The sequence below is a fragment of the Lepisma saccharinum genome, chromosome 22 (genome assembly GCF_977018435.1).
Source record: "Lepisma saccharinum chromosome 22, izLepSacc3.1, whole genome shotgun sequence".
Taxonomy (NCBI): domain Eukaryota; kingdom Metazoa; phylum Arthropoda; class Insecta; order Zygentoma; family Lepismatidae; genus Lepisma; species Lepisma saccharinum.
Genome location: NC_139250.1, coordinates 4840059 through 4866742, shown reverse-complemented (window position 1 = coordinate 4866742; position 26684 = coordinate 4840059). Strand labels below are relative to the sequence as shown.

The window sequence follows — 26684 nt, the reverse complement described above, 5'->3', positions numbered from 1 at the left end:
TGCAATGAACGAAGCTTCCCAGACATTCAACTCTGTGTTTCCAGTTAATCTTTTTAAAACCCTTCTCTTTTTAATCAAATGCTTCTCTTCGATGATATGAGTTGACAAACCTGTTCTTGGGTTTAGATTTATAATGTCCAAATCGTGTTCGTGCCATCTTATTGCCATTTTCCTTGCTGTTTGTACTACATAATCCTTTGAACATGAATATATATCTGGTAGAGAGTTTCTCATTTTGAATTCATTAAATGTACATTCCAAACTTCTTGGTGATATAAAAACAATTTTGAAATTAAAACTTCTAAAAATTTTTGCAATTTTATGTGAGAATCCCTTGTGGAATGGAATGCACAGAAATTTCTTTTCAACAGATTTTTCATCTCTATCTGTATTTCTCTTTTCCTTTAGTTTTCTTGCGACTTGTTTTTTTGATTTGGTTTATTCTGTTAGTGTGAAAGCCATTTTCTTTTGCTATATTAAAAAGCCTTTCTTCTTCATTTTTGATATCCTCATTATTAGAACATAGTCTTTGTGCTCTCAGGAAAAAAAATTAAAAATATGTTATCCATTGTTATACGCGAATGTTCTGTAATAACCGTAAACTACAGGAAAATAATTCTATTTGGTCTAGGAATTAATTCATGTGGTTGTTACGCACACATTGAAGCTGTAGTTCAAACACAAAATACATAAATACCTTAAGAAAAATATTGTCCATCGCGAGCCACCACTTTCGCCCATCTGTCAGGCAAGTTACGGATTCCGTGGCGAAAGAAGTCCTCATCCTTTGAAGCAATCCAGTCAGAGACCCATTTTTCGATATCTTCTGAAGAAGTGAACCGCTATCCAATCAAATCGTTATTCATGCAATCGAACAAGTAGTAGTCCGAAGGAGTAACGTCTGGTGAATACGGCGGGTGGGGTAAAACTTCCCATCCGACATTTTCTAAATAGGTTTTGACCGGTTTTGCGACATGTGAGTGAGCGTTATCATGTTGAAAAATAAGTATCATGTCTGTTCTCCCATTCTGGTCGTTTCCTGGCCAGAGCTTGCTTCAAACACATTAATTGTCGTTGATAACGTTCTCCATTAATAGTTTCACCCGGTTGCAGCAGCTCATAGTACACCACACCTTTCATATCCCACCATATGCACAGCATAACCTTTGCACAGTGAATATCTCGTTTCGGTTGTGATGGACCTGGTTCACCTGGCTTCACTCAGGCCTTTTTTCATTTCGGGTTCTCGTAATGGATCCACTTCTCATCGCCAGTAACAATGCGATGCAAAAACCCTTTCTTTTCTGTCTTTGAAGCAGCAATTCGCAAATGGTTTTTCGTCTTTCAACGTCTCTGTCTTTCAATTCGTGTGGAACCCAATGTGACATCTTTTGAATCATTCCCATGGCTTTGAGGTGTTTGGAAACTGTTGTTTGATCAACGCCTAATGCTTCTGCAAGTTCTTCCTGCGTTTGACACGAATCCTGATCGAGCAATGCTCTCAATTCTTCGTCTTCAAATTTTTTTGGCTGTCCAGGTCGCTCTTGGTCTTCCAGGCCGAAATCACCACTTCTAAACCGTGCAAACCACTTCTGACACGTTCGCTCAGCTAGTGCATGGTCACCATACACTTCCACCAAAATACGATGATTTCGGTAGCACTTTTCTGCATGTTAAAGTAATGAAGCAGAACACCCCGCAAAAACACTTTATCTGGCACGAACTGCACCATGTTCAGTTGACTACAAAATGCTGTTGTTGACGCGTCAATCAACTGCCCTATACTACGAACGATGCGCGCTGACAGGAGTTTTCAACGCATGTGTGGCTACACGGAACTGTGGGACGATACGCTCGTTACGCCATCTCTTGTCCAGGCACACAAATTAATTCCTAGACCAAATATAATGCAAGCAATGTGTATATACAAGAAAAACTATAAAACAATGGGGCATTGCACAAAAAAATTAGCTCAACTTCATGTAAATAACAAAATGAATTAATCTGAAAACTATTGTTGTTTTTTAATTGCATTAAGGTTTAAATGTTTGCATATTTCACCAACAAAAATTATTAGCAGACAATTGGTCAAATTTTACTACATTTTTAAAGTATCATGCAAGTAACACATTTTTGTTAATGCATTCAGGCATCTTCATACTCAAGTTTTTTTTCCATTAGTAGGTAGCACAAGGTACTTCAGAATTCTATGAAGTGGTTTCATTATGAATATTTTAATCTAAACTGAAGTATAGAACCTTACATTTTATTTGTGAAATGTCGCACACATAATGCTGGAATGGCCTAATATCAGTTTTCAGTCGTTCAATAAAATTTTATATTTAGTTATATCATTTTTGCCCTTTGTAATTCTGCAGTGGTTGTTAGATTAGGCATTAATGATATCTGGGTAACATTCAGTGAATAAAGGTTCACATTTTCAATTATCCTCTTCACACATTTGGCCGTTGGGTCATGGCGTAACTGGAAATGTGAAAATAGAAACTTCAAATTAAATGTTCTTGGCTGTCTAACCCAACCATTATTGCTTGTAATGCTGGATGTTGAATGTAACAAGAACTTTGCAGTCATGAGACTGGTGTGATGATATGAATGTTGCATTGACATAAACTGCCTTGAACAAGTCTTTGAAAGAAACATATTAGGTAAACTTACTATAACTACTGAAGTACTTGAACCAACGGTGGAAGGAAATATGAGGGTTATTTTTTAAGTAAGGTCCGTTTTGCAATAAAAACGAAGTGAGTAAATGTTTTTCATAAAAACATTTATTTTCTGAATTTACATACACTTCTCTATTTTTCTACATAATTTCCTTGCCAGTTTAAACATTTATCGTAACGAACTAACAGTTTTTGGATACCCTCCTCATAGAACTCTGCCGCTTGTGAGATAGCCAGTTACTCACGGTCGTTTTCATTTCTTCATCAGTGTCTAAACGCTTGTTGCCCAGGAAGGTCTTCAGATGGTGGAAGTTGCTAGGTGCAAGGTCTGGACTGTGTGCGGATGATCGAATACCTCCCAGCCAAAAGATTTGATCAGATCATCCTCATACAGTCCAGACCTTGCACCTAGCAACTACCACCTCTTCCGCTAATAACAAAAATTAAATAATGAAAATAAACTGTTCTTTAATGAAGGGTTATTTATTTCTGCCTAACTTATTGGAAGGCAAAGATTATATTGTAATCATACTACTTTGAATGACAGTGGCAAAGTAGATTTTTGCAATATTTATTACTACTTACAACATAACATTCATAAAATATCACCAGGAACTTTACTTTTCGTCAACTGGATCCGACAACTTTTTTTTTATATTTAATAAATATTCATTAATTTTCTTGCCAGGGTAGTTGTTTGCACAAATTTTGCCAACCTTAACTACACGTAGGCTAGATAATCAATACGTGCTGTTATATCACTACCGTCCTTTTACCTATTCATGTAATAAAAATACAATATTTATTAATTTTAATATTTTAATTAATTTAATATAATTATTATTTTTGTGTAAACATTATTGTTATTATTACTTTTATTATTATTATTTTGAGACACTTGGTTCAGACCCCCGAATATTTCTAAATACGTGCCTGGTAGTTGCACACACATTGTATTGAGATTGATGAAGGGTAGATAATTTTAATTTAATAATCTAAATATGGAATTGGTACTTGTCTCCATTGAAAAATACTTGAACAACTTTTGCAGACAATTTTCATTTTATGGGCAGATTTTATGATAAATAAATTCCAACCAATACTTTCCGATATGTCTGCATCGGCTCACCCCTAATAATGTTATGTTCTTGTTTGTCGCTTGGGGCTAATTGCAGTGATGAGGATGTGTGGTAATTAGAGGAACACTCCCAAGGACACCCAAACCCAGACTGTGACTGGAACCTCGGTGGTGAGTTTGAAAGTTGTCACTTAACATGCATCGTCACGGAGCTGTCTCTCAGAATTTATGTATGCAGGAGTGTTTGACTAATAAATGAAATTGAAAGCAATGTTTTCTTTTCCTTTCAGATTGACCAGCAGCCATGATTGACAAGCAAGTGGAATGTCCAGTGTGCTCCCTTTATTTAAGGGAGGGCATGTCGATGCAAGGTCATCTAAATACCCACCCGAAAGATCAAGTGATCGAGGCTCTTGTCCGCTTCTCAGGTGTCGGAGGTTCAAATGTCCAATCACCATCGAAACAACAAAACAACCAGGGGCAGCCAGTTGAGGCACCGGCGGTTCCTAATCAACTTGCCGTCGGTGGTTCTGTGACCTCGTTAACATATCAGCAGTTCATGAACAGCGGCACTGCTATTTTCCCCAATCTGGTTCAAGTTCCGGCGTTAGTTTCACAACCTCCGTTCGGTAGTATTCCTTATGCATGTTCCCCAAATTCTGTCATGCAAATGGTGTACAACCCGTACGTTGTTCCACAAAACAACCAGGGTAACGATGAGCTTATTCGGCAGATGTACATGCCGACTTTACAGGCAAATGCTGCACCCACATTCGCATCTGCCTCGGTGTCTGCTAATCAGGCAGGCTCTGTCCCTGCTAGCACCGCCTCTAATGTTAACGTTTCGGCCACTGCCAGCAGTAGCGTTGACGACTCGAGCAGATCGGAGTCCCTGGTCAAACCCGCATCATGCAACACCGAACCGAACGCTAACGATGAGATACAGTGCCTGAGCACGTCATGTGCGTTCCAAACTGACTTCCCAGACCCTGAGTATAGTGCCGAATGCAACAGCAGTCACTCGGCAGGGCCTTCTAGTGGGAATACAAGCCCGTATTGCGTCTCTGACGACGACTGCTTGCCATGTAGCGAAGATGCGAAGGTAGGGCCTGATTTTAAGATCATGTTGGATTCTGCTACGGATGAAGTTATCACCGGAATGGACGATTCTGCGTTAAGAGTACGCACTGATTTAAACTCGAAACCCCAGGAAGAGAACTACAACGCAGATGAAACTGTGACTCCGATTGAGCATTCATCCATTGCTAAAAACATATCAGATCTTAACTTAAACTGCCCTGTGACAAGCGTTCAAGAAAATGTTCCTGAGCCAGAATATATAACATCAGATCCACTCATGGAAACGAACCAGAGGTCCTTGGTAGTTAAGAAAAAATCTGTACTGAATCAAATCGAGCCAGTCAAAGTCAAACAAATTGTCGACTTGGATTCTTCGAGCCCGGTAAATATCATTGAGATAGACGGCATTCACATTATAATCCCGTCTCAGTTGTTGGACAATCCGGATCTCTTGGAGGCCATCGCACCAAACTTGCCAGTGATACAGGGACCAGACAACGAGCATGAGAATGAACCTTCCGGAGAGGCCACGGTAAAGGACATTCAAACCGACGAGAGGATGCCTCCTAGAGGCGAACTGTCCGAGCAGGAGAGCATTGGTGATAATGAGAACTCCGTGAGTAGCAACACTACAATACAGGTCAGTGGTATGAATTTTTAATGTGAAAGGTACCTATTTATTTATTGATTTATTTTTAATTGTTTGTCTGAAATCAAGAAATTTCAGGCTCGCATATGGCTTCAGTTGATTTCACTATTCATAAATGCAGTTTACTTCTCTGTTCTTTGAACACACCAGAAGTTCTCCAGTGCTGATTATGCTTTGATTGATTCGGAATTGTTCTGACAGATTGTCTACTATTATAATTATTATTATTATTTACTGATGAACACCATTTTGAAATGAAAATATACTCAACTTTTGTAGTATCCAATGCCACTGTAATTTTTTTAACATCCTACAAGCTTGTGAATTGATTATTCAGTTTTGTTTTTATTTTTTCCAAAATCTGTGATCTGTTTTTCTAAGAATAGAAAATAATCAAAAGTGCAATAAGAATCCTTTGAATATAATGCATGCTGAAAGAAGTTGAACACAATCGCAGTCAAGTATCATAAAAAGATTCCATCTATTTTTAAACTATCATATATTTTGAGAATTTTTCAAGTGAATGAGTTTCATTTGAACAAGTCAAATAAAATTAAACCACTCACAGTTGTACAATTCTGTGTACCAGCCAGTAGTGAATGCATTACTCCTGTGCAAAATGTCTTATTCTGCCATCCTCATGTTGTTACTTTTATTTGCCAAGAAATATGCCCAAATGAAAGTATTTATGATTGTTTATTACTATTGGGAACTTCAAATCACAAATTTGGGATATAACTAATCCAATTTTTCATTTTCAAAAATATTTATTTGAAACTGTATCAGAAATGATAGAATTCTGATATTTAAACTGATTTCAAAATTTTGGGCTCTCTCATGGCCAAATACTTAGTACTATCACCTTTGGTGAAATTCTGTGTTGACCCAGGATCGTGAAGACAATCGGAAAGCTGATTAAAAAGTATGAGGGTGTTTCGGAAAGTAAAGAACATTTCGCCATAGAAAGATATTTGTTGATAATATTGCAGAAGTATGTTTTGCCACATACTTTTACGTACTTCTTCACATAGTCGCCTTTGACATTGATGCACTTGTTTGTACCTTGACACCATCTTAACTATCCTGTCCTCATGCCAAGTTGCCACCTGGTGATTCAACCAGTCCAAGACAGCATCCTGTAGGTCCTCATCACCTGCAAACCATTTACCAACAAGGTACTCCTTCATCTTCAGGAAGAAAAGAAAAAGTCCAAAGCTGCGTCGATTATCGTGAATGACATGGTCCTTTTGTTTCAGTTCATCAGTTTCCGTGATGTCATCATAAACATCGATTCATCCATTCTTAAACAATATGCACCACTTCCAGACATTGCCGCATTCATTACACTTTTGCCATAGATTGCAACAAGTCTCCAATGAATGTGTCGTACGTTTTCCATCTGCAAAAAACAAATCACACCACCAGGATTTACAATCGGCACATTCATTGGTACAGGTCATATCACTCACCAGGTGAACAGATCAGTGGCAGGCACCTACACCACACTCACACAGTGAACAAATAATGGGCTGTATCAAAAAAGTGCAAACGTTCTTTACTTTCTTTACGTCCTATATAGTAGAAGCAGGGTCTGGTCTTGAAAGCCAGAAACAAAATTTAAGAGACACAAAATGAAGTATAATGTACATAATGAAAAGCGTAAAAAATTTGGTTTTGAAGCTCAGTTTTCTCGTAATGAATTCAAAGTTCATAACTTGATTCCCTGTCATAAATGTGTGTGTAAACTGTTTGTGTACCAATGCAAAATATTGAACCATATTTATGATGCAGAAACAGAAAATTTTTACCGCATTTTTCTATTAATCATTCTAAAAATTATCATGATCAGCAAAATTCCTTCTTTGTTGCATCATTTACACAAGTATGATCAAGAGCTTTATTGTTTGGTATACACAAAATTGGATTAACAGCGGTGAATATGTGGCTCATATTTCACATGATCTTAATTCTCTTATTCAAGATGTCTTTATCAGAAAATTCTGATATGTCGGTTCTTCTCAGAACTTTTTACTCCAATGGGTACTATTTGCTCTTTAATTAGGCTGTCTTCAAAATTTTTGTCTTGTAAATATTGGTGTCCTTTCCAATCTTCATACTTCTTAAATAATTAACTTTGGTTGAAAATGTTGACAGTGTAAAGTGACCCCAGTAAAGTGTGCTGTGAAATTTTGAGAAATGATGTCTTCTCAGAGAATTATACCTGAAAGTACCCATAATAATGTTTCTGGTTATGAGTTTTGGAATTTTGTACACAAGAGTGCATAATTTTTGAACTGAACATGTCATAGTGCCACATAATTTTCTAACATTTCCTGGGCAGTATGTGTTATTTCCTAATGATTGTGTCCTATATTATCACTTAAAAGTTGTATATTTAGGAACAGTGTGCCCTATTTTTGCATATTCTGATATGGTAATATAGAACCATGGGTCAGTCTACAGTGTTAGTACACAGTCTTGTACAACTGTGGACACCTCCCTTTGAGAGGGTGGGGCTTACTGGTTGCTTGTGGTGAATTTTTCAATGTTGGAACAAACAGTTTTAGAGCAGTGTGTCATTAAACTTAATTATTATTATTAATAATGTATCACAACTGAAAATATGGAATTGCATACAGAAATTCTTATTTTGTACATAAGTTACTTATTGACAGTTTTTCACTTAGTGTATATTTTTTTTGATGCACATTGCATTTCAATATAACAACTGTTTTTCATGTATTCAGACTTCAACATCTGCACATTTGTGTAATAGTCAATTGCAAAGTTCACTTCACAAACCTTTTATTTTTTCATATAAATCCTTGTATTAATTACTGTGTGTGTTTGATGCATGCAGCCATATCGTGAGATGGATGAGCCTGACTCTGCAGTGTATAATCCTTCTTACGATCTCTTGGCGATGGAAACATGGGACGCATCCGACGGCTCAGATGCAGATAGGCCCAGCACTCCTTTGCCGGAAGAGCCAGTAGCTGAGAAACTTGAGCTACCGGAAATGAAGCCGGAGCCTAGCAAGAAGAGCAAGATTAAGCAGAAGAAGGTGTACACATGCTTGACGTGCAAGGAAACCTTTGATTGCCCAAAGGAACGGCGTGTGCACCAGAAAATGCAGCACGGAGAATGTAGCGGTACCAGTGGAGGGGTGTCTGCACCGACCCTTCTGGCATTGCCATCAAGTGATTCTCTTCACGGCGATAGTGGCGAATGCAGTACAAGGGGTGGTCCACAAGGCAGCATGCGTGCTGTAAGAAGTCGGCGGGTGTATCCTGGTCGAAGGACGAGGAGCGGCTTAGGGGCGAAAGGTGTGAATAGTGCAAAGAAGAAGACTGTTAAATGTGAGCAGCCCGTTACGCAAAATAAGGACTCCATTAACAAAATCTTTGGTTTGGAGGAAAGCGAAGACAAGACTGTTACGAGCAAGCTGGTGGTGCCCCTAAAGAAAGAGGATGGGGATAGTTCTCTCAAAATTGAAACGCCAAAGATCGAAGACGGATGCTCTAAAAAAGAAGATACGGCGAACTATCCTTGCAGCGAATGCAATGCCATGTTCGCATCTGAGAAAGCTGTGATGAATCATAAACGCCTGATTCACAAATGCGTTGTTCGGAAGTGTAGCATTTGCGATAAAGTCTTCGAGACTGCGGAGGAATTCACCGAGCACTTGAAACAGCACCCACTCGAATGTTTACACTGCGGGAAGTGTTTCTTACGAAAGCAGAACTTACGTTTGCATGTGAACAGGCACTTAGGTATTAGGAATCACAAGTGCAGTGTCTGCGATAGAGCTTTTCTGACCAAACAAAAGCTTGGAGAACATTTGAACAGCCACACCGGAGTGGCTCCGCTGAAGTGTTCCATGTGTTCGAAAACGTTCCGTCGATACAGCAATCTGATTCAACACAAGAATGGACTTCACCTCAAGATTAAGAAGAAAGTTAAAGATTTTTTCTGCCACTGCGGGGAGATATTCCATTCGAAAAAGAAACTCAATTGGCATAAAGAAATCCACGATCCAAAACCAAAGTCGTGCACGTTTTGTAGTGAGAGATTCGTTCACACTGCAAGCTTGACTCGTCACATTCGGCAGATGCACGACCGAAAGTACATTCCACAGGGTTGCAAGAACGAGGAGAACGTGGAATGCCCCGTGTGTTCTAATGTGTACCTCAAGTCTTCCCTTCACATACACATGCGAGTTCACAGTGGAGAACGTCCATTTGGCTGCAACATATGCGGTAAGGAGTTCACAACGAAGTGGAACCTGCAGTTGCACAGATGGATTCATGCTAGTCGGAGTTCGAAACCGTTCAAATGCAACTTGTGCAAGAACGCGTACGTTCGTAAAAGTGACTACGTGTCTCATATGAGATCTCATAAGAATATGCGACCGTTCACTTGCAACTATTGCGGCTGCCAGTTTATCAGAAGATACAATTGCCTTCGCCACGTTAAGGAACATGAGTCTGGGAAGTCATATCAGTGTACTGTGTGCAATAAGACATTCCATCGTAGTTACTATCTGAAAGAGCACTTCAGAGTCCACACTGGTCAACGCCCGTATGTGTGTCATGTGTGTGGGAAAGCATCGAGTACGAAGTCAAATCATAATAAGCATGTCCGAATTCATCATGCTAGGGAGCCTGTTAATAGCGAGGGTTAGTGAATATATTTTTATCATCTTTTATCATTTATTTTTAGCCTGTGCTCCTAGAGCACGCCTTGTTAACTTCTCATGAAGCTCAATCTTTTATTGTCTCATGTGAAAATGTTTTTATTTGTGTGTGTGTGTGTGGTTTTTTTTATGTTGAAGTGTGTTGTATTACATTTTTCATGGTGTGTATTTTTATTGAAGAGGTAGTTTTACTGTGTCATGAAGTTAGAATGCATTTTACTGTGTCACTTACAATGAATTAGTACTATATGTTGTTGCTGAGATGTAAACAAGTTTATTTTGTGTCAAGGTTCATAATCCAAGGAACCTTGCAAAAATTTTAACAGCTCTGGGCCACAAGTGTAGGAGAGGGGATTGTATGGATAAGAACAATCAAGTTATTATACCAGTTGCTACAGGCACCCTACCACTGTGTGCATGTACCCTTGAATCGTGACCCATTTAGAATTAATATTGATTTGCCTTTGGACAATCCCATAGTTACGCATCTGAATCGGAATGTATTAGTTGGATTGCATTCATCAATACCAGCCGATACTTCTCGAGCATTTTGGTCTCTGCGGGGTCCGTAAAAATGCAACGTGATGCTTTCTCAAAATATTAATTGAAGTTTTCATTTATTTAATTCGGATATAATTTTTTAATATTTTGAAGCAAAACTCTGGTAAATTGATGCTTATAATTGGAGTGGAATACTCGTACACTAATATTAATAAAAATTTTACACAACTTTTAATTGTTACAATTTCCAAGTATCTGTATTGGTGGTAATTTAAAGGTTATCGGTATCCATTCGGCTGAGCCCCGCACATAACATTTTCAAACTTTAACCTTGTGTATTCTGTAAATTGATCAAATGAAAGATTTAATTTTACTGTACAAAGTTAGTATTGACATGTATTTTATACTTATGTTTTGGAGACGTAGGCCATAATAATTGTTTATATGCTCAAAAAAATTACACAGCTACACACGTAAGAAAACACAGCTTCACTTAATAACATGCAATTATTGATAAAATATCAAGCTTTTATAAATTGGAGGGTAAAAGTAATCAGTTCTCATTTTCTGAATACTGAATAATTAAAATGTTATGGCATGCCATTTTTACATTATGGATGTATCTCTTCTGTTGACATCATCACTACAGTTAGCAAAATTTATTCAAATGCATACGAGATAGTGCCATACAAACATTATATCACAAATCAGTAAGTCAGTCATATAAAACGTAATATCCTTAAATACGTAACATCTGATAATTTGATATTTTTGTTTCACTTTTCATGGAATTTGCCTTTTCGAGTAATGGTCAACTCAGCTTGCTGTCATATTTAGGTATTTTCAGTTATTGAGATAAGCATATTTCTTAAGAAGCCTATAATTAGAAATTTTCTAATTTTTTATTTGGTAGAAAAATCTCAAATCACCATCTTTTAATGTCGCACCACATTAATTATGATATTGTTGAACTAATTTGCATAAATATGATACACCTTGGTAAATATGGCTGCCATGACATTTGTTTGTGACAGGTAAGGTGAAGGTAAAGTTCCCATTGCATGTTGCACTGTGCCATGAAGGCACATTTAGGGATGTGGTGGTAGGGCTCCACACATTCTCAATCTCTGCCATTTTATAGGTGATGTGATCAACACCATGCTCCTGCTGCCTTACCCCCCCTTTCCAGGGCAGCACCCAGGTATCCATTGTTGTTTTAACAGGAGATATCAAATTTTAATAGGCTATATTGTTTTAGGAAAGAATATATAGATATTGAACATTTATAAAAGATTTTATTAAAATTTTATATTTCAATTAAAAGAAGTAATATATTCAGGTGCGCTTATAACCAGTTTACAGTATATAAAAAGTCAGCTGTTATTGGAATTTAAATTGTAACATTCTTTTTCATCCGTTGAAATATTTGTTGCTAATGTTACCAATTAGGTGTTTTGTCTTAAATATTTATTTTTAAACCAGTTTCAATAGTATTGCTTTTTACCAAATGTCTAAATTTTCATGCTTAACATTTAAAAACATTTGAACATCAGTATTTTAATGATGTGCTTGTTAGTGATAATCTGTGAGGAGCTGGTAACATTGGACTGGTTGGTGAAAAATGGAGGGAAAGAACAAAACTTTGAACATTGGACTGGTTGGTGAAAAATGGAGGGAAAGAACAAAACTTTGATATTTTGTAGGCTCCTTACTTATCCTGAAAGTAAAGAATTATAGCAGGACGATTTGTTCTACAATACTAAAGGACATGTTTATGTAAAGGAGAAGGACATGTGGCATCAAATAAAGTATGATGAGCTGCTGTAGTTGTCAGTTCCTTTGTTTATATGAACTAGATAACTGATGATGCAATGGAAGCTTGAAATCGCCATCTTTGAAGACAAGCATCTAAGTAGTATCTATAGCATCCTTGCACACAGGTGATGTTCAGTGTTCATATTGACAAGATTGGTGTTCTTTAGTAACACATCTATGTAGTGATTAATATATTTGTCACAATTAAACTTATTAAAAGTGAATTATCAACTTTAAATATTTGGAGGCTTACCACAGCTTAATTCTAAGAGAAACAATGTCTTATCAATCATAAATAATCATCTTATTGAACTTAATTTGATTGGATGATTGAGAAATGATTCAAGTGAATCTTAGTAAAGAGATTTAAATTAAGACTATCTTGGATTAGTGAAGATTTGTTAAACCACAAATGTCAATTATTTTTGCTTCATAATTTGTCCCAATACTTGGGTAAGAGTATTACAAATACAGACTTTTGTACCAGAAAAGTTACAACACTGTTTAAAATACTTATAAATTTGTGTTGATTTAGATGTGGGTATTCTTTTGTCCCAGCTCTTGTGTTACTTATTGTACTGACACTCATTGAGCTTTTGATTGGTCACATATATTCACATACTGGACCAGTCAGATGTCTTCATTCCATAGAGTGTGATATCTGTGAGGCAAGCATGTGTAATGTTCCTTTCACATCTTTAGTACTGCAGGATTGGTGTGGGGCTGAGTAAAATTTAATACACCCCTATTATTTTTGCAACATGTTTCACAAGATAGGGGAGATTCAGTCTTGGGTATATTTTGAATTGATTACATTCTCGTCCTCCAACCAATTGGTATATCTTAACTTCATTTGGTACTATTATAGTATGGAAGAGACACCTATAAATCATATATTTTGCACTTTTTTACATTGCTAACGTACTATTTTGGAATGCGGAACATTTCCTAAGGTGAAATAATGCATTTCTAACTAAGATAATGTCTATTTCTTACATTTAGGAGTACTTACTGTTACTTGTTATTTCGATTCTGTAACACATTATGGCGGGCAATAGCGTGCTGGGCACGTTGTGTGAGTGTTTTGTCGATTTATGCAGTGTTGCAACCTCGTTCACCGGAAAATACCTACTTCAGTGCCCGGATTTGAAATTATGTTAATACCTCGCAAACCATTGACGTTAGCCTCACAAACCATTCACGTTAGCCCCAAAAACCATTCACGTTAGCCCCAAAAACCATTCACGTTAGCCCCAAAAACCAATTTCCGTAAGGTTAAGTTAGGTTAGGCAAGCAGTTAAAAAATAAATTTAAAAAATTAAAAATACTCGACACGTCATGTTCTAGTGAAAACACAGCGAGTTTGAAACACTGACTATGGGGTTACATCATCTTAACACATGGAACATTGTGCTGTCGTGCAGAAAGCAAATGACGGCAGCAGAAACATCGTGTCGGACAGAGATTTTCGCAGAAAACAACATGTATTAGCATTAAAATGGATCAAAACTACATTCACGAACTTCCACAACGCTACAGAAAATGATTTTCGTAAGTACTTTCTCCTGTAAATTTGAAGAAATCCGTCTATCCTATACTATAATGTTACCCTTCATTTTAACATTTATTTATTTATCTCAGGTTTATGATCCATAGCAGCTAAAATTTGCAAGTCATCTTTATTTATGATCCACAATGGAGAAAATCACTTTTTGAAATCTCAGCAACAACACATTGTATTTCTTTTTGGTTAGTAACATAGTCAATTCCAATCATATTGAAAACTGTAATGAAAAAGTGAAGGTTGGTGTGGAACCTGTTTTGATTCTTAGCAGCACTAGCAAATGAAGGTAGCAAGGATTGATACATTTTTTCTCCTGTTGGTGTGTAACGTTAACCGTGTTTGGGTTATTTGAAGAGCTCCAATTTTTGCTGCCAGTTTTATTTAAGAAATTCTGAATTCGAAATCATGCCAATGTTTCCAAGTGCCACACAGTGGTGCAAAAATGTATTGCCAATTTGCACTAGGCTTGTTATAGTATTCTTTTGAAAAAAATTGCATGTGTAGTAAAACACAGAAATTTTAAATAAAAACTGGATAAACCCTTTAATAAACTTGGAAAGTTTATTTTTAACTTTTTTGAAAATTTACATAGTGTTCTTACTAATGATTTGACACCTCTGAGATACCAGAAACACATTAATTGCTGACACTAGGCAAGAAAATGTGTTGTTTAGTGGGTGTAAGCTTATTCTTTATAACCTTCATTTGCTAGTGATGTTTTCAGTCCAAACTTGAAGTGTGCAAACTCCACCTAACATGTTTACATTATAATATTTATCAATCATGAAGTATGATCTTTTAAATTGATTTTAGTTCCTAGATGTGTACATTGTTTATTGCTTCTGCATTTCTTCTAATTGTGAATAATGAATAGTAATGTTATCATTTGAAAAGTTATTTGTGTGTACATAAATTTTATATATTTTTACACAGGAGCATATGCATGTGTGTATTTACCTTACATATATACATGTACGGAAGTGAAAATATTGTAACATAGTCTTGTGCAAACTCTTAGTGTTCATGTAAATTGAATTTACTGTTAATCCATGGGCATTACTTGTGATTGAAACTGTTTTTTTTTAAGCATGTGGATTTTTATGAATTGTATAAACCTTGAAATTATAATTATTTAATTTGCTGATAGTTGAATACATTAAATAGGAAACATGTATAATTTAATACCATATGTGAGCTGTACTGAAGAATTTGAAGATTCTTTTCTTTTCTTGGTTTGTTTATTTTTATCTATGTGCATAATTTGACACCCTTGAAGTCTTATGATAGAGAGGCTCTTAAAGAAGTGAAAAGTCACAAATGTGTGTGTGAAATTAATTGTAACTTACAGAAATTAGAGAAACTGGTACTGTGCGGTTCTCTTTGGAATGAATTTTGGTTATTTCAGTACATGATGTGAAGTTGAAGAAAGAAAAAGTTCGTGGCTGCAATTAATTTTTTGCATCATGCGTCATTCCACATCAAATCAATGCAAAAGCAAAGAAATTGTCACGATTTTGATGAAACTTTGAGTACGCCCTTCCCTTATGGTTGAAAGAACCTCCCTTAAATTTTATCACTTTATCTCAAACGGTTTTAATTTTACAGCACTTCGAAATGTCATTAAATCTGTGTTGTCTGTCACTCTTGAGACACTTTGCACAAGATACCCTTGCTTACATTTTTTTTTCTCCTTAACCAATGATCAGATTGAAATTTTACACAAAGCTCAATGAAGTAACTAGGATTTCAGAAGAAAATACATCAGCACAAACAAGATTTTACAAAAGCCTTAAAAAATTAATAATATTCTTCTGCCATAATTTTTGTAGTGGAAAATCTAGGTTGTGAAAACCCTGAATTTTCAGCATAGGGGCATGATGACCATATGCTGAAACCAAAATGATGTTTGAAAATTATTGCAAAGACATGCTCTTTCTCTACAATGAATGAAATTTGTTTTTTTTTTACTCTCCTTGTAACAAAAATTTGACGTTTTTTGGACATTCAGCCATTTTGTACAATGCACAAAAAATAAAATAAATGCTGTAAAATTTAAACTGTTTGAGATAAAGTGATAAAATTTAAGGGGGTTTCTTTCAACCATAAGGAAGGGTGTACTCAAAGTTTCATCAAAGTCCGAGATGGTGGGTGACATGACCTCATTGAAATGACATGGGAATGACCATTAATTTCCGTAACAAACTGAAATCATTTTCTGACTCCGGTTATCAACATGTTTTCTGAAGTAGATTCCAATCTTTGAGAGCTAATTCCATGAAAATGAAAGTAATGTTAGTCCTTGAAAGATTTAAATCCTCTCAAGCATTCATGATGTCATTAACGTGAGTGAACTTCAACATACGTTACTATATTATAACTTATGAATTAATTGAAAGTGGTGTTGCAGAGTATTGTGAAAAATTACATCCATCATCACTTTACGTCATGAAATAATTTTTATAATTTGATGTAGGTTAGTAACTTATTAATTACTCTAAAGGTTGTGCAATGCACTTATTATTTTTTTGTCAAAATGTGATCCATACACATTTAGTATAATTATTTCCTCGCACCCCCACCTTTTCTTTGTGCATTAACACATTGGCCAGGCCATATGTAGCAAGGATGGTTCAAATTTGTTTTCATGCAATTCATGAAAGTATGACTTAGATCATTTATTTTGAAGTGGTTGTTTTGTAAAATGAAAATTTATGTATTCTCAAAATTAGATTTGTTTTTTAAATCAGCATAAACAATGCATACAATCATTTGACATGCATATTCCATTCATGACTATTTTAAATCTGTGGTCTACTGCAAAGGTTATTTATGAGTGAGGTTCAGGTGGAAGAACTACATGCATTTCTAGTAGTATGTACACACTTTGTAGTAATTTTTGTAGTCATTATTTGCTCAATTCATTACAGAACGAAGCTGATGAACTCGAATGGTTCAATAGTGGTGTCTAGATTTATTCATAACATGGCCCAATAATTTTACCTGTCTGGCATACCTACTGATCTTCTGTTAACTTATTGCAATGTGAAATTTTCTGCCACCTTGTGATTGTTCTATGGATAATATAAACTTAATGTGATCTTTGGCACATATTTTCTCATTTTTATATCATGTGATTTCATCAGAAGGTCTGACAAGATGTAAAAAGGTTAAAGCCAGTCTCACATGGCGATCATGTGCATCCTCACTTCGCAACTTATTTTACTTTCACAACCGACGCGAATACTATTTTGAAGTAAACACTGAACAGCCACATACATATGTATGTACTCTCTTGTTTGTTGGCTGTAACAAATAGACTGTGCTGTGTGTAGCACCACAGTAAATAAATCTGCTAGTGTTGTAATGATATATAAATTATGAATTGTAATTAGTTCTTCATGAACTTCAAAGTAAATTTCACAATAAGTATTTTAGGAGCAAAGAAGAGTCAATGAAATATAAATATAATATGGTAACTTAATGTAAACAACACGATTTTCGAACTTCAAATGTTGTGAAGTTTATGTAATTTATTTGACTAATTTTTGTTGGGGAACATATTTCAAAACCGTACAAGAATATGCAACTTCTATCGTAATATACATGTAATGCAACTTTATGGGGTGTCCGTAAAGTGGTATATCAACTTGAAATAACATATGTTATATACTCACATTCACTGCCACTGTGCTGCATTTTTCAACAGTGCCAATGTTGTTATCTTATTCTTTTAAGAGAAAACATTATTTTCCCAAATCTTCCGCGAAGTGGCATACCGTGTTTGTGCAGTCGCCATTTTTAAAGATGTGATTTTAAGGATCGTGTGAGACCCCTTTTGCCGCCTTCGCAAACTGAAAACTTAAAAAATCTTATGGTAGTTTCGAGTCTGAGGTGGGACTTAAAAGTGAGGACCTACTTAACAACCGTGCGAGACTGGCTTAAGAGGTAAAGTCAGATAAGTTAAAAATAATAGTAGGTACCCAATTACTGTGTTCACTCTTGCCTACCTAGATAGCAACTGATTTGAAACATTCAAAATTGTTGGTTCAAATGCTGAGTATGGCTATCTTGGGGGATTCTTTTTTTTTTTTGTCCAGTTGTCAACCCGTTATGGAGGAGTGAACGCTGTGACAATGAAGCTGCTAGACCACAATAGAGATATGTGCCAAATAATGACGTTACTTGTGCACTGAATTTCATTCTTAAAAATAATTTGCAACACGTGCTTTTGTTTTATAAACAGTGTGTCTCATCCGAGTTTCAAATCATGGTATTCGTTGGTGAAATAAAACATGTACACTTCCTTTGCACGTCTATTTATGTGAACATATTCAAGATTCTCGGTAGGGTGCAGTAACACAGTTAAAGTATTCTGTAGGTAAGCATGGAAACACAATGTACAAGATTGTTGGTTCAAACTCTGAACCTAGCTATTCTGAGGGGTTCTCCAAGCAAATGGCATAATTTGTTTTCTCTCATCTTTCCTAATGTAATTGATTCATTCAATGGCAAAAATATGTGACAGTAATAAATCACCCAAAATGTATTTTGGGTTATTTAATTTTGCTGGTGATGGTGAGAACAAGTTACAGTTTGAATCTAAAGTAACAGAACACAAATTCTTATATATTGTAGAAAGACATTTCAAATATATTGTATACTTGGTGAACTAGCAGTCTGTGTCTTATCAGTGAGCTGATGTGTAACATGTACACACATATGTAAAATGTTTATATGGAAAGAACTTATTTTAATGAGTTAATACTTATTGGTAACAGTATAGTATAGTGAAAACACATTTCTTCAAATTTACAGGAGAAACTACTTCCGGAATTGAGTTTCTGTAGACTTTTGTAAGCTCGTGGAAGTGTTTTCTCCCTTCGTTCAACTTATTCGGCCGGTAAATCATGTATTTTTCGACATAAATGTATCTCCGATTCACAATAGCTCTTGCCACCATTACCGTCGACTTGATGAATTAAATGTTCCGTGTGTTCGATTATGTAACCCCCCTGTTAGTGTAGCAACCACGCAGTAGTTTTACAAGATGACGTGTGAAGGTTGCATTGTGAATTATTTTTGTGTAACGAAAGCGAATTAGCAACGAACAATAAATACTTGTAATGTAAAGAATTAAGCTTTTTTCAGTGAAGAAAGCAAAATCCCACGTTCAAAAATGTCACGCTATGCATAACAGGTAAGTACAAATGTAAATAATTAGGAAATGATCGAGTGAAATGTGTTTTCACTATACCATACTGTTACCTACTTATTTAATTATTTCATTCACGATATCTGTGTTTCATTTGTCATGAGGATTACAACATAATACAAACTAAAAATAGACGTGCAAAGGAAGTTCATAATATGCATTAATAAAAAGCGGGCTTAATTGTGATGGGTTCTTTTTTCAGTTTTTTTCATTGTGTTTCAAATCTAAGACAGTGGCAATTAATAAGAAACTGAAGAGGAAAATAAATGTGTGTTATTTAATTCGTCACTAAATAAGTCATTTTGCATCAGATCGGTACACTTTTTAAGTAACTTTTTAACGCAGTTAATAATATATTTCACATTAACTTATTGTAACTTTTAATTATGTTTATGAGTGACAAATTCTTATTTCTTATTAATTTTATATATTCTTGATATTTTTTGTTTCAAATTATTATTGTGGCACAAGGTTTTGACTCTTCACTTGAATATACATTATGGGTAAGTGTAATGATTGAAAGGTTACATGTGTAAGTGAGAAATTGTGTGTTCATAAAAGATTGATTTAGTCTTGTCGTAATTTATTTAGTATTGTGTAGTTATAAATGAAATTTGTGCTCATTTGCACCAATATGCATAATTGTTACTGAGATTTCCCATGATCATTTTGTGACTTCACGATGAAGATTTCTTTGTCAAATTGAAGGGAAATTTTGACATGATGTGTACATTTGTAATTATGTACATTGTTATTTTTGGTAATATTTTTGATGTCATAGATGTGCTTGAATAATCATAAAGCTGAATAAAATGTATTATATGTACTTGTTGATTCAAATCAATATGTCAGAGTATATCAATTGGTAATTATTGTGACCGTATTTGAAGATAAAATTTTTATATCACGACGTTTGTTCAGTATAACTGAGATTATGGCAATTGTATTAGTGTGAGGTGTTTTTTATCTTTTTCATTTTAACATATAATATGCATATATTTAGACAGCATGTTAGTAATTTGTGTAGTTGTCTTATGTCTGCTGCTAATCTGGCATTTGAAAATTGCACACAATTGTTTTCAGCTTTCCTAATGTTAATTTCTTACAAATATTATTATTTTTATCCTGTTTTATCACTGACGTGTGTCATGTTTGTACTATATTTTAGAAATGCCTACATACGTGCATTCAATTTTAGTAGTATAAAATACCAGTTGCATTATTCTAGGCAGAAAAGCTCCAGTTACAATAACAAATTGACCCTCAAACTGAAAACGACATTTTGAAATGTTTGTGTAGAGAAGCACTATTTTGAAACGTACGAAACAAATGTTCTGTACTTCATAACTCATCTGTTATATTACTATGGGTAGCATTACCACAGTTCAATCACTGATAGATACACACACATAGTAGCTCATATTTTATTTTATTCTAGATGTTCAGGCCCAGTAACTTTCTATACAAAAAGTACTTTAAAAAAAATGTACACACCATAAGAACTAGATCTAGAATTGTTATTGAATCTTTTCGGGAGTTAAGGTAATGATAAGTTCACCTGCATATGGCACTGTCCCATGAAGGCACATTTAGGGGATGTGGAGGTAGGGATCCACACATTCTCGATCACAGCCATTTTAGAGGTGATGTGATCAGCACCATGCTCCAGCCACCTTTACCTCCCTGGGTTGCCCTCAAGTACCATTGATTTGAGGCTGGGTTGAGCCCCCGGGATGCACTACTGACTACACCACTATGGCTCCCAAATCTTTTGGGGAGCGGTTGAATAAATTAAATTAAATAATAAAGGTTCTCATATCATATTATAAACATAATATAATAACTACAATATTTTTCATTTCAATATTATGTTAATAAAAATTATTTTATTATATTTTAATGAAGTATGTAACCAATGTAGATGCCTCAGATTAATCTGTTGATGATGGTGATTTTCGATTGGTGGGGACATTTCATTTTATTGGTAAAACCGTCGAAAATTCCCTGCTATTAAAAATGATGCCCAAAAATGATGTGATTTTTATCGTACACAAATATCTAAATTTTATTATATAATTGTTGGAATTTTACAAACTGTGTACTAATTTATGATTTTTATCTCCTGTTAGTGCATGAATGTCATGATGAAATTATATTGAACTAAAAAGTGTGTTAAAGAATTTATTTGTGGGATAGCAGAATTTGATCAAGTGGAAAAATTCAAATTTCTTCTTTGTTTGGATTTTGCATGGAATATTTTAATTTTGAAGGAGTTGCAACCCTGACTTCATGTAGGAATCTACCATATTGGTAGTTCAGGTGAGTTCTTGATGTTAGTATTATAGTTTGTCTATGGATTGAATTTGTGCACTACACCTGTACTACTAGTGTGGCTGTGTTCACAGATTTAAAGTAGGTCTTAGTTGATACTTGTAAAGTTAACCACAGTTTCTTTAGAGTATATTTACTGAGGGCAAAAATTTATGTAATTTTTATGTTTTATCTTTTGTTATTGGACTCCATATTTTACATAAAAATGATAGAAATAAACATATTTACGCAACATGAGGCACATTTCAAAAGTAAGGGTTGATTTGTCATAAAATCAAAATAACAACAGCATATCTTTACTTCTGCTATTGTTAAGGTCTTCTTCATTGGTCAACTTGCACACAGATTACAATACCCTGGTTTTTTAATCAATGAAATGTCCTGAAAATCCATGGCAAGAACACTGTAAAGTGGCATTTTTCTTGAAGCTTTGCATTCACACTGCTGACACTCCTCATGAACGTTTGTATGGCCTTAAACTCACCACACCCCAACCTGGCTTTCTGGCTACTCGTATTACAGTACGTTAGTGTTTCAATCTTTTGCAATTTTCACAACATTGGTCTTCCCAATGGCATAGTGGTAACATTGTTGCCTTGTAATCAAGGGGTCCCAAGTTCGATATCCAATGGAGGCACGTTGCAAAGTTGTTCAGATCTCACTTTAAATTGTAGGGCCAGTCCCAGTTAGCGTATCTGTGCATAAAGTGGACTCGCAGCCAGTATAAATCGGTGTAAGACAGGCAACTCACAACAATATGCCTAATGGACTAGTTAGTTTCTGCACATGCACTACCTGTGTACTGTTGCCAGTTATGAGCAACCAGCCCTTGCATTCGAAATGTGCTTTTTATGAAGTGTGAAAAGTGTTGATGATCAATGAGAAAACTAAGCATACCTTGAATTCGAACCAAAGACTATTGGCTTCACAATTTACATTAACCTTTGGACTGTGAAACTTTCTATTTTATGACATGTAAGTACTGCGGTTTGATTACTGTTGCAAGACAAATTTTAGTGGTCCATATTCAATATAAATCCATAGTATATTAAAATCTGACTTTCCTAGTAGCCAGAATAATAAATCAATGCCACATAACACACTAAATTGTTAGGTCCGAACTTTTGTCCCCTTCTTGGGGGGTGTCATCTTAGGGACTGAAAGAAAAGGCAGCAATGAAAGTTAAAAGGCATCTGCATGTATCAATTATCATGTAACCTTCATCCAGTATCGGATATAAAAATATATAAAATCATTCAGTCTGATCAGAAATTCGTTATTCATTGAAAATTGCTTAATGAGCTTCCAATTTGCCCTTAGTTCTTCATTTGTCCTACCAGAATTTGAAGCATGAAGCTTGATTCACATCTATGCTCAAGTAACAATCATATCACCCTCCGCTCACGGTGCAGTCAAATATTGTTGAATGATTTTAAATAGAAGCATTCACACCTAGCGGTCCCGTCAAGGTTCACTTCAATCACACTCAGCTCGCACTTCGGTGATGATCAGGTGGAAAGAATATTTGATTGGGGCGTCAGGGATGGAGCTTGACTGCTTGAAACACATAAAAAGGCAAGTATAGATAATATTGATTGTGCCAAAAAGTCCCAAAATATTTACCTCTCAATTATGTTTGTAAATCATCGGTCAAAATATGAGATTTCATGAACCCGAGTAAAAGAAATTTAAGCAAAAACTGACCGAAAGAACCAAATTACAATTATAGCCAATGAAAAAATTCAATAGGGCACTAACCACAAGTACGATCCATGAGCACTAGTTGTAATAACCTTTTTTGCATAAATTAAAATTCTTAAATCAAAAAGCTAACCTGTTGATGACAATATTTTTCTGGACAACAAAGTTGTCATTTGTGTGTGTGTCTGTGCAACGGGAAAGCGAGGTGTTCATCAACCCTCTGCCAAGGCAAAAAAATCATTCTTGATATCTAGATGAACTTGTACTTAGTTTACGGAATACTAAACAAAATTATTCCTTTTTTTTGTTGAGGAAGACGACTTTTCACATGATGTGCATCCTTGCGGGTCCTTGAAACTAGACTTAGAACCTGATGTTTATGTCACGTGTTGTGTCAAACTTTCTGATAAAAGAAATTGGTCAACAATGTCGATATGAAACAATGAGCCAGGAAATGTTTATGCCAATACCAGACCAACAAAGTACTGTTTACCACTTGACATTTACAGTTTTGCACATTGTAGCTGCAAATAAAAGTTTGCTGATTTCAAACTGAAAGTGCATCAATAAACAGTATTATATTTAATAGCCGACCTCCGTGGCCGAGTGGTCCCAGCTTCGAATCCCGACCAGGGTATGGATGTTGTGAGTGTCCATCAATTTCATCATATCATCAATCATCCTTCCTCATCTTTGCAAATTAGCCAAAAGTGGCACAAAAAATGAAGTAAAATCATGTAAATCAATCAATTGATGAATCCATCCATGGCCTAGTGGTTAGCACAGCACGCTACGACGCTAGGTGCTCCAAATTTGAATCCCGGCCTGGGCATGAATGTTCTTTGTGATGTCACTTCATAAGTGGCGCCGAGGGGGTAGTTGCCCCCGCACTATGCTAAACCTTATCTAACTAACTCTCTAGCATTCTTAAACCTGAAGGTTCGTGGCTGCAGCAACACAGGCTTTCCATCTGTCCCTATCTTGAGCAAGATCTATATACTCTTTTCCATCCCTACCGATTTCCTTTAGGTCCATCTCAACGTTGTCCCTCCATCTTCATCTTGGCCTTCCTACAGGTCTCTTACCATCAGGTTTCCCAACAAGAATCCTGTAAACTCTTCTTTCCTCTCCCATTCGTGCCACATGGCCTGCCCACCTAAGTCTTCTTGATTTAATCATTCTAATAATATCTGGACATGAATACAAATTATGTACTTCTAAATTATGTAACCTTCTCCACTCGCCTATCTCCTCATCCCTTTTAGGTCCAAAGATTTTCCTAAGGATCTTATTTTCTAATACTCTCAATTTATGTTCCTCTTTCAATGTAAGGGACCAAGTTTCGCATCCATATAATATTACAGGCAAAATTACTCTTTTGTATATTTTAACTTTTAGTTTCTTAGATATTAAATGAGAAGACAAAAGTTTATGAAGAGAAAAGTAACATGCATTTCCTGAATTAAGCCTACTTTTTATTTCCTCTTTAATATCATTTTCATTTGTTAGTGTTACTCCTAAGTACTTGATTTTGGAAACTGGTTCAAATGAGTTATCATCATTAATTAGATTTTGATAATTACCTAACACATGGTTTCGGCCTGTAAGCATAAATTTAGTTTTCTCTTTGTTAACTTCCAAACCTATCTCTTTAGCAGTTTTGAAAAATATTTTATCATTATTCTTAATTGTATTTATATCATCTCCTAGTAAGTCTACATCATCTACATATGCCAAACCTTATCTACAAAGGAAAATATACTGTCTTTGCCCCCCAGTTTTGGCATCTTGCCTCCCCCAGGTTTTGGAACCCAATCCATTTCGTCACATCACAATGTATCCTCATCCTCCCACAATTAGTCAAATCTGGCAGAAAAGCGAAGTAAATGAACCATATGAATCAATTCCAGTTTTTGTAATTCTTTCTTTTTTATATTCTTCTAATTAATGCCAGTGCTATAACAGACAAATCCGTGGTTGAAAATATCTTAAACATTGTACGTAGCACAATCAGCAGGCTTTTTATAAAGAAAAATAAGTGTACTTTGTGAAGAAACCAACACCAGACACACGTTGATCATACCTTGACCTGAGCAGAGCGTTGGGGGACAGTGACCTGAGTGTTGCTTGAGTGTAGATGTGAATTAAGCCTTAAATTCCACATATTCCAACATTTTACCAATTTTCTTATTTGTTTTTTTTGCATTATCGAAGCTGATGCTCCAAAAAGGAGGCATTCACTTGTACATGCTGTGGTAAGACCATAGCAAGAATAATCTTCATTATATCTTGATCATCCTGTTCATTCAATGTGTTTGAGCTGGCATATTCAACAATTCAGAATTCATGATGTCCGCGATGGCTCAGTCGGTAACGCGTCTGACTACCATGCTAAAGGTCCCGGGTTCGATCCCCGGCCGGTTCAAATCCGGGAACTTTTCTAACGATGGAAGCGGCCCCAGCGCCACCCAGCGTCAAATAACATGGGTACCTGGGGGAAACCTGGGGGATAAAGGCGGTCAGGGGCGTGATGCTGATCACATCACCCCCATTCACGACCGGATCAAGAAAGTGTGGGGCGTTACCCCCACACCCCCTATATGCCTTCATGGTGTGGTGCTATGCACAGGGGAGCACTTTACTTTTTTTTTTTGATGTCCAACTCTGATATGTTTGTTTACATTATTGTTATGCGATGTTTATTTTATTGTTTCGACTACTAGGCAAGTCAGATTTTAACAGGATTGTTCCAGCACATTGCATAATAAGGTTTTTTTTTTTTTTAAATGGTTCAGACACAATAATCTATTAAAACACAGTCATGTTGAGGAACAGTATGAGTTGTGGATGATTGCTTTACTAGTAAATGCTGCAACCCTTTCAAAAGAATCTTTTTTTATAAATTTTCAGACATATATTTTTCCTTTTTATATGTAAGATTGATATAGAGGAAAGTGTGGTCTTCGTGTGTGCAAATTATGTACATTTATAATGCATTTATTGTATTTTCAAAGTGCCATATTACTTAATAGTAAATTGTGTAAGTATGAGGCGAGAAAGCTGCATAAGAAACCAAGGAAAGTGAAAATATTTTCTATGAAGTTGTGTTGTGTATGGAAAGTGTATTAACATTTCTTTTCTGTTGTGTGGTCTTGAAAACAATGCTGTGGATGTAGTGTGCTAGATTATTTATAACTACTTGAGTAGTGGGTGTGGTAGTCTTGGCTACATTTCAAGAACCGTTGTAATTTCTTTGAAGACTGTTTTTGTTAAATTGCAAGCATAATAAAAGACTTTACTGTGTGTATGTACATACATAAATGAAATGTGTAATGAGAGTTTATTAAAAAAAATAGTGTCGCTAAATATGTGG

At 35.6% G+C, this 26684-nt stretch overlaps 1 protein-coding gene across 3 annotated transcripts in view; it reads left to right on the top strand.

Moving 5' to 3' along the window:
- LOC146004567 (uncharacterized) overlaps positions 1-26684 on the top strand; it is a 46322-nt gene that overhangs the window by 6699 nt on the left and 12939 nt on the right. For 2 of the 3 annotated variants that reach the window (XR_014443946.1, XR_014443947.1), the window contains exons 2-3: positions 4053-5482; positions 8352-21598. Coding sequence is in view for 1 of the 3 variants with exons in the window: in XM_083143437.1 (XP_082999563.1) it covers positions 4067-5482; positions 8352-10175 (3240 nt within the window). In the remaining 2 variants the exon portion in view is untranslated. Of the gene's footprint in view, positions 1-4052; positions 5483-8351; positions 26668-26684 lie in introns of those variants that run through there. The other variant, XM_083143437.1, reaches the window with a different exon arrangement.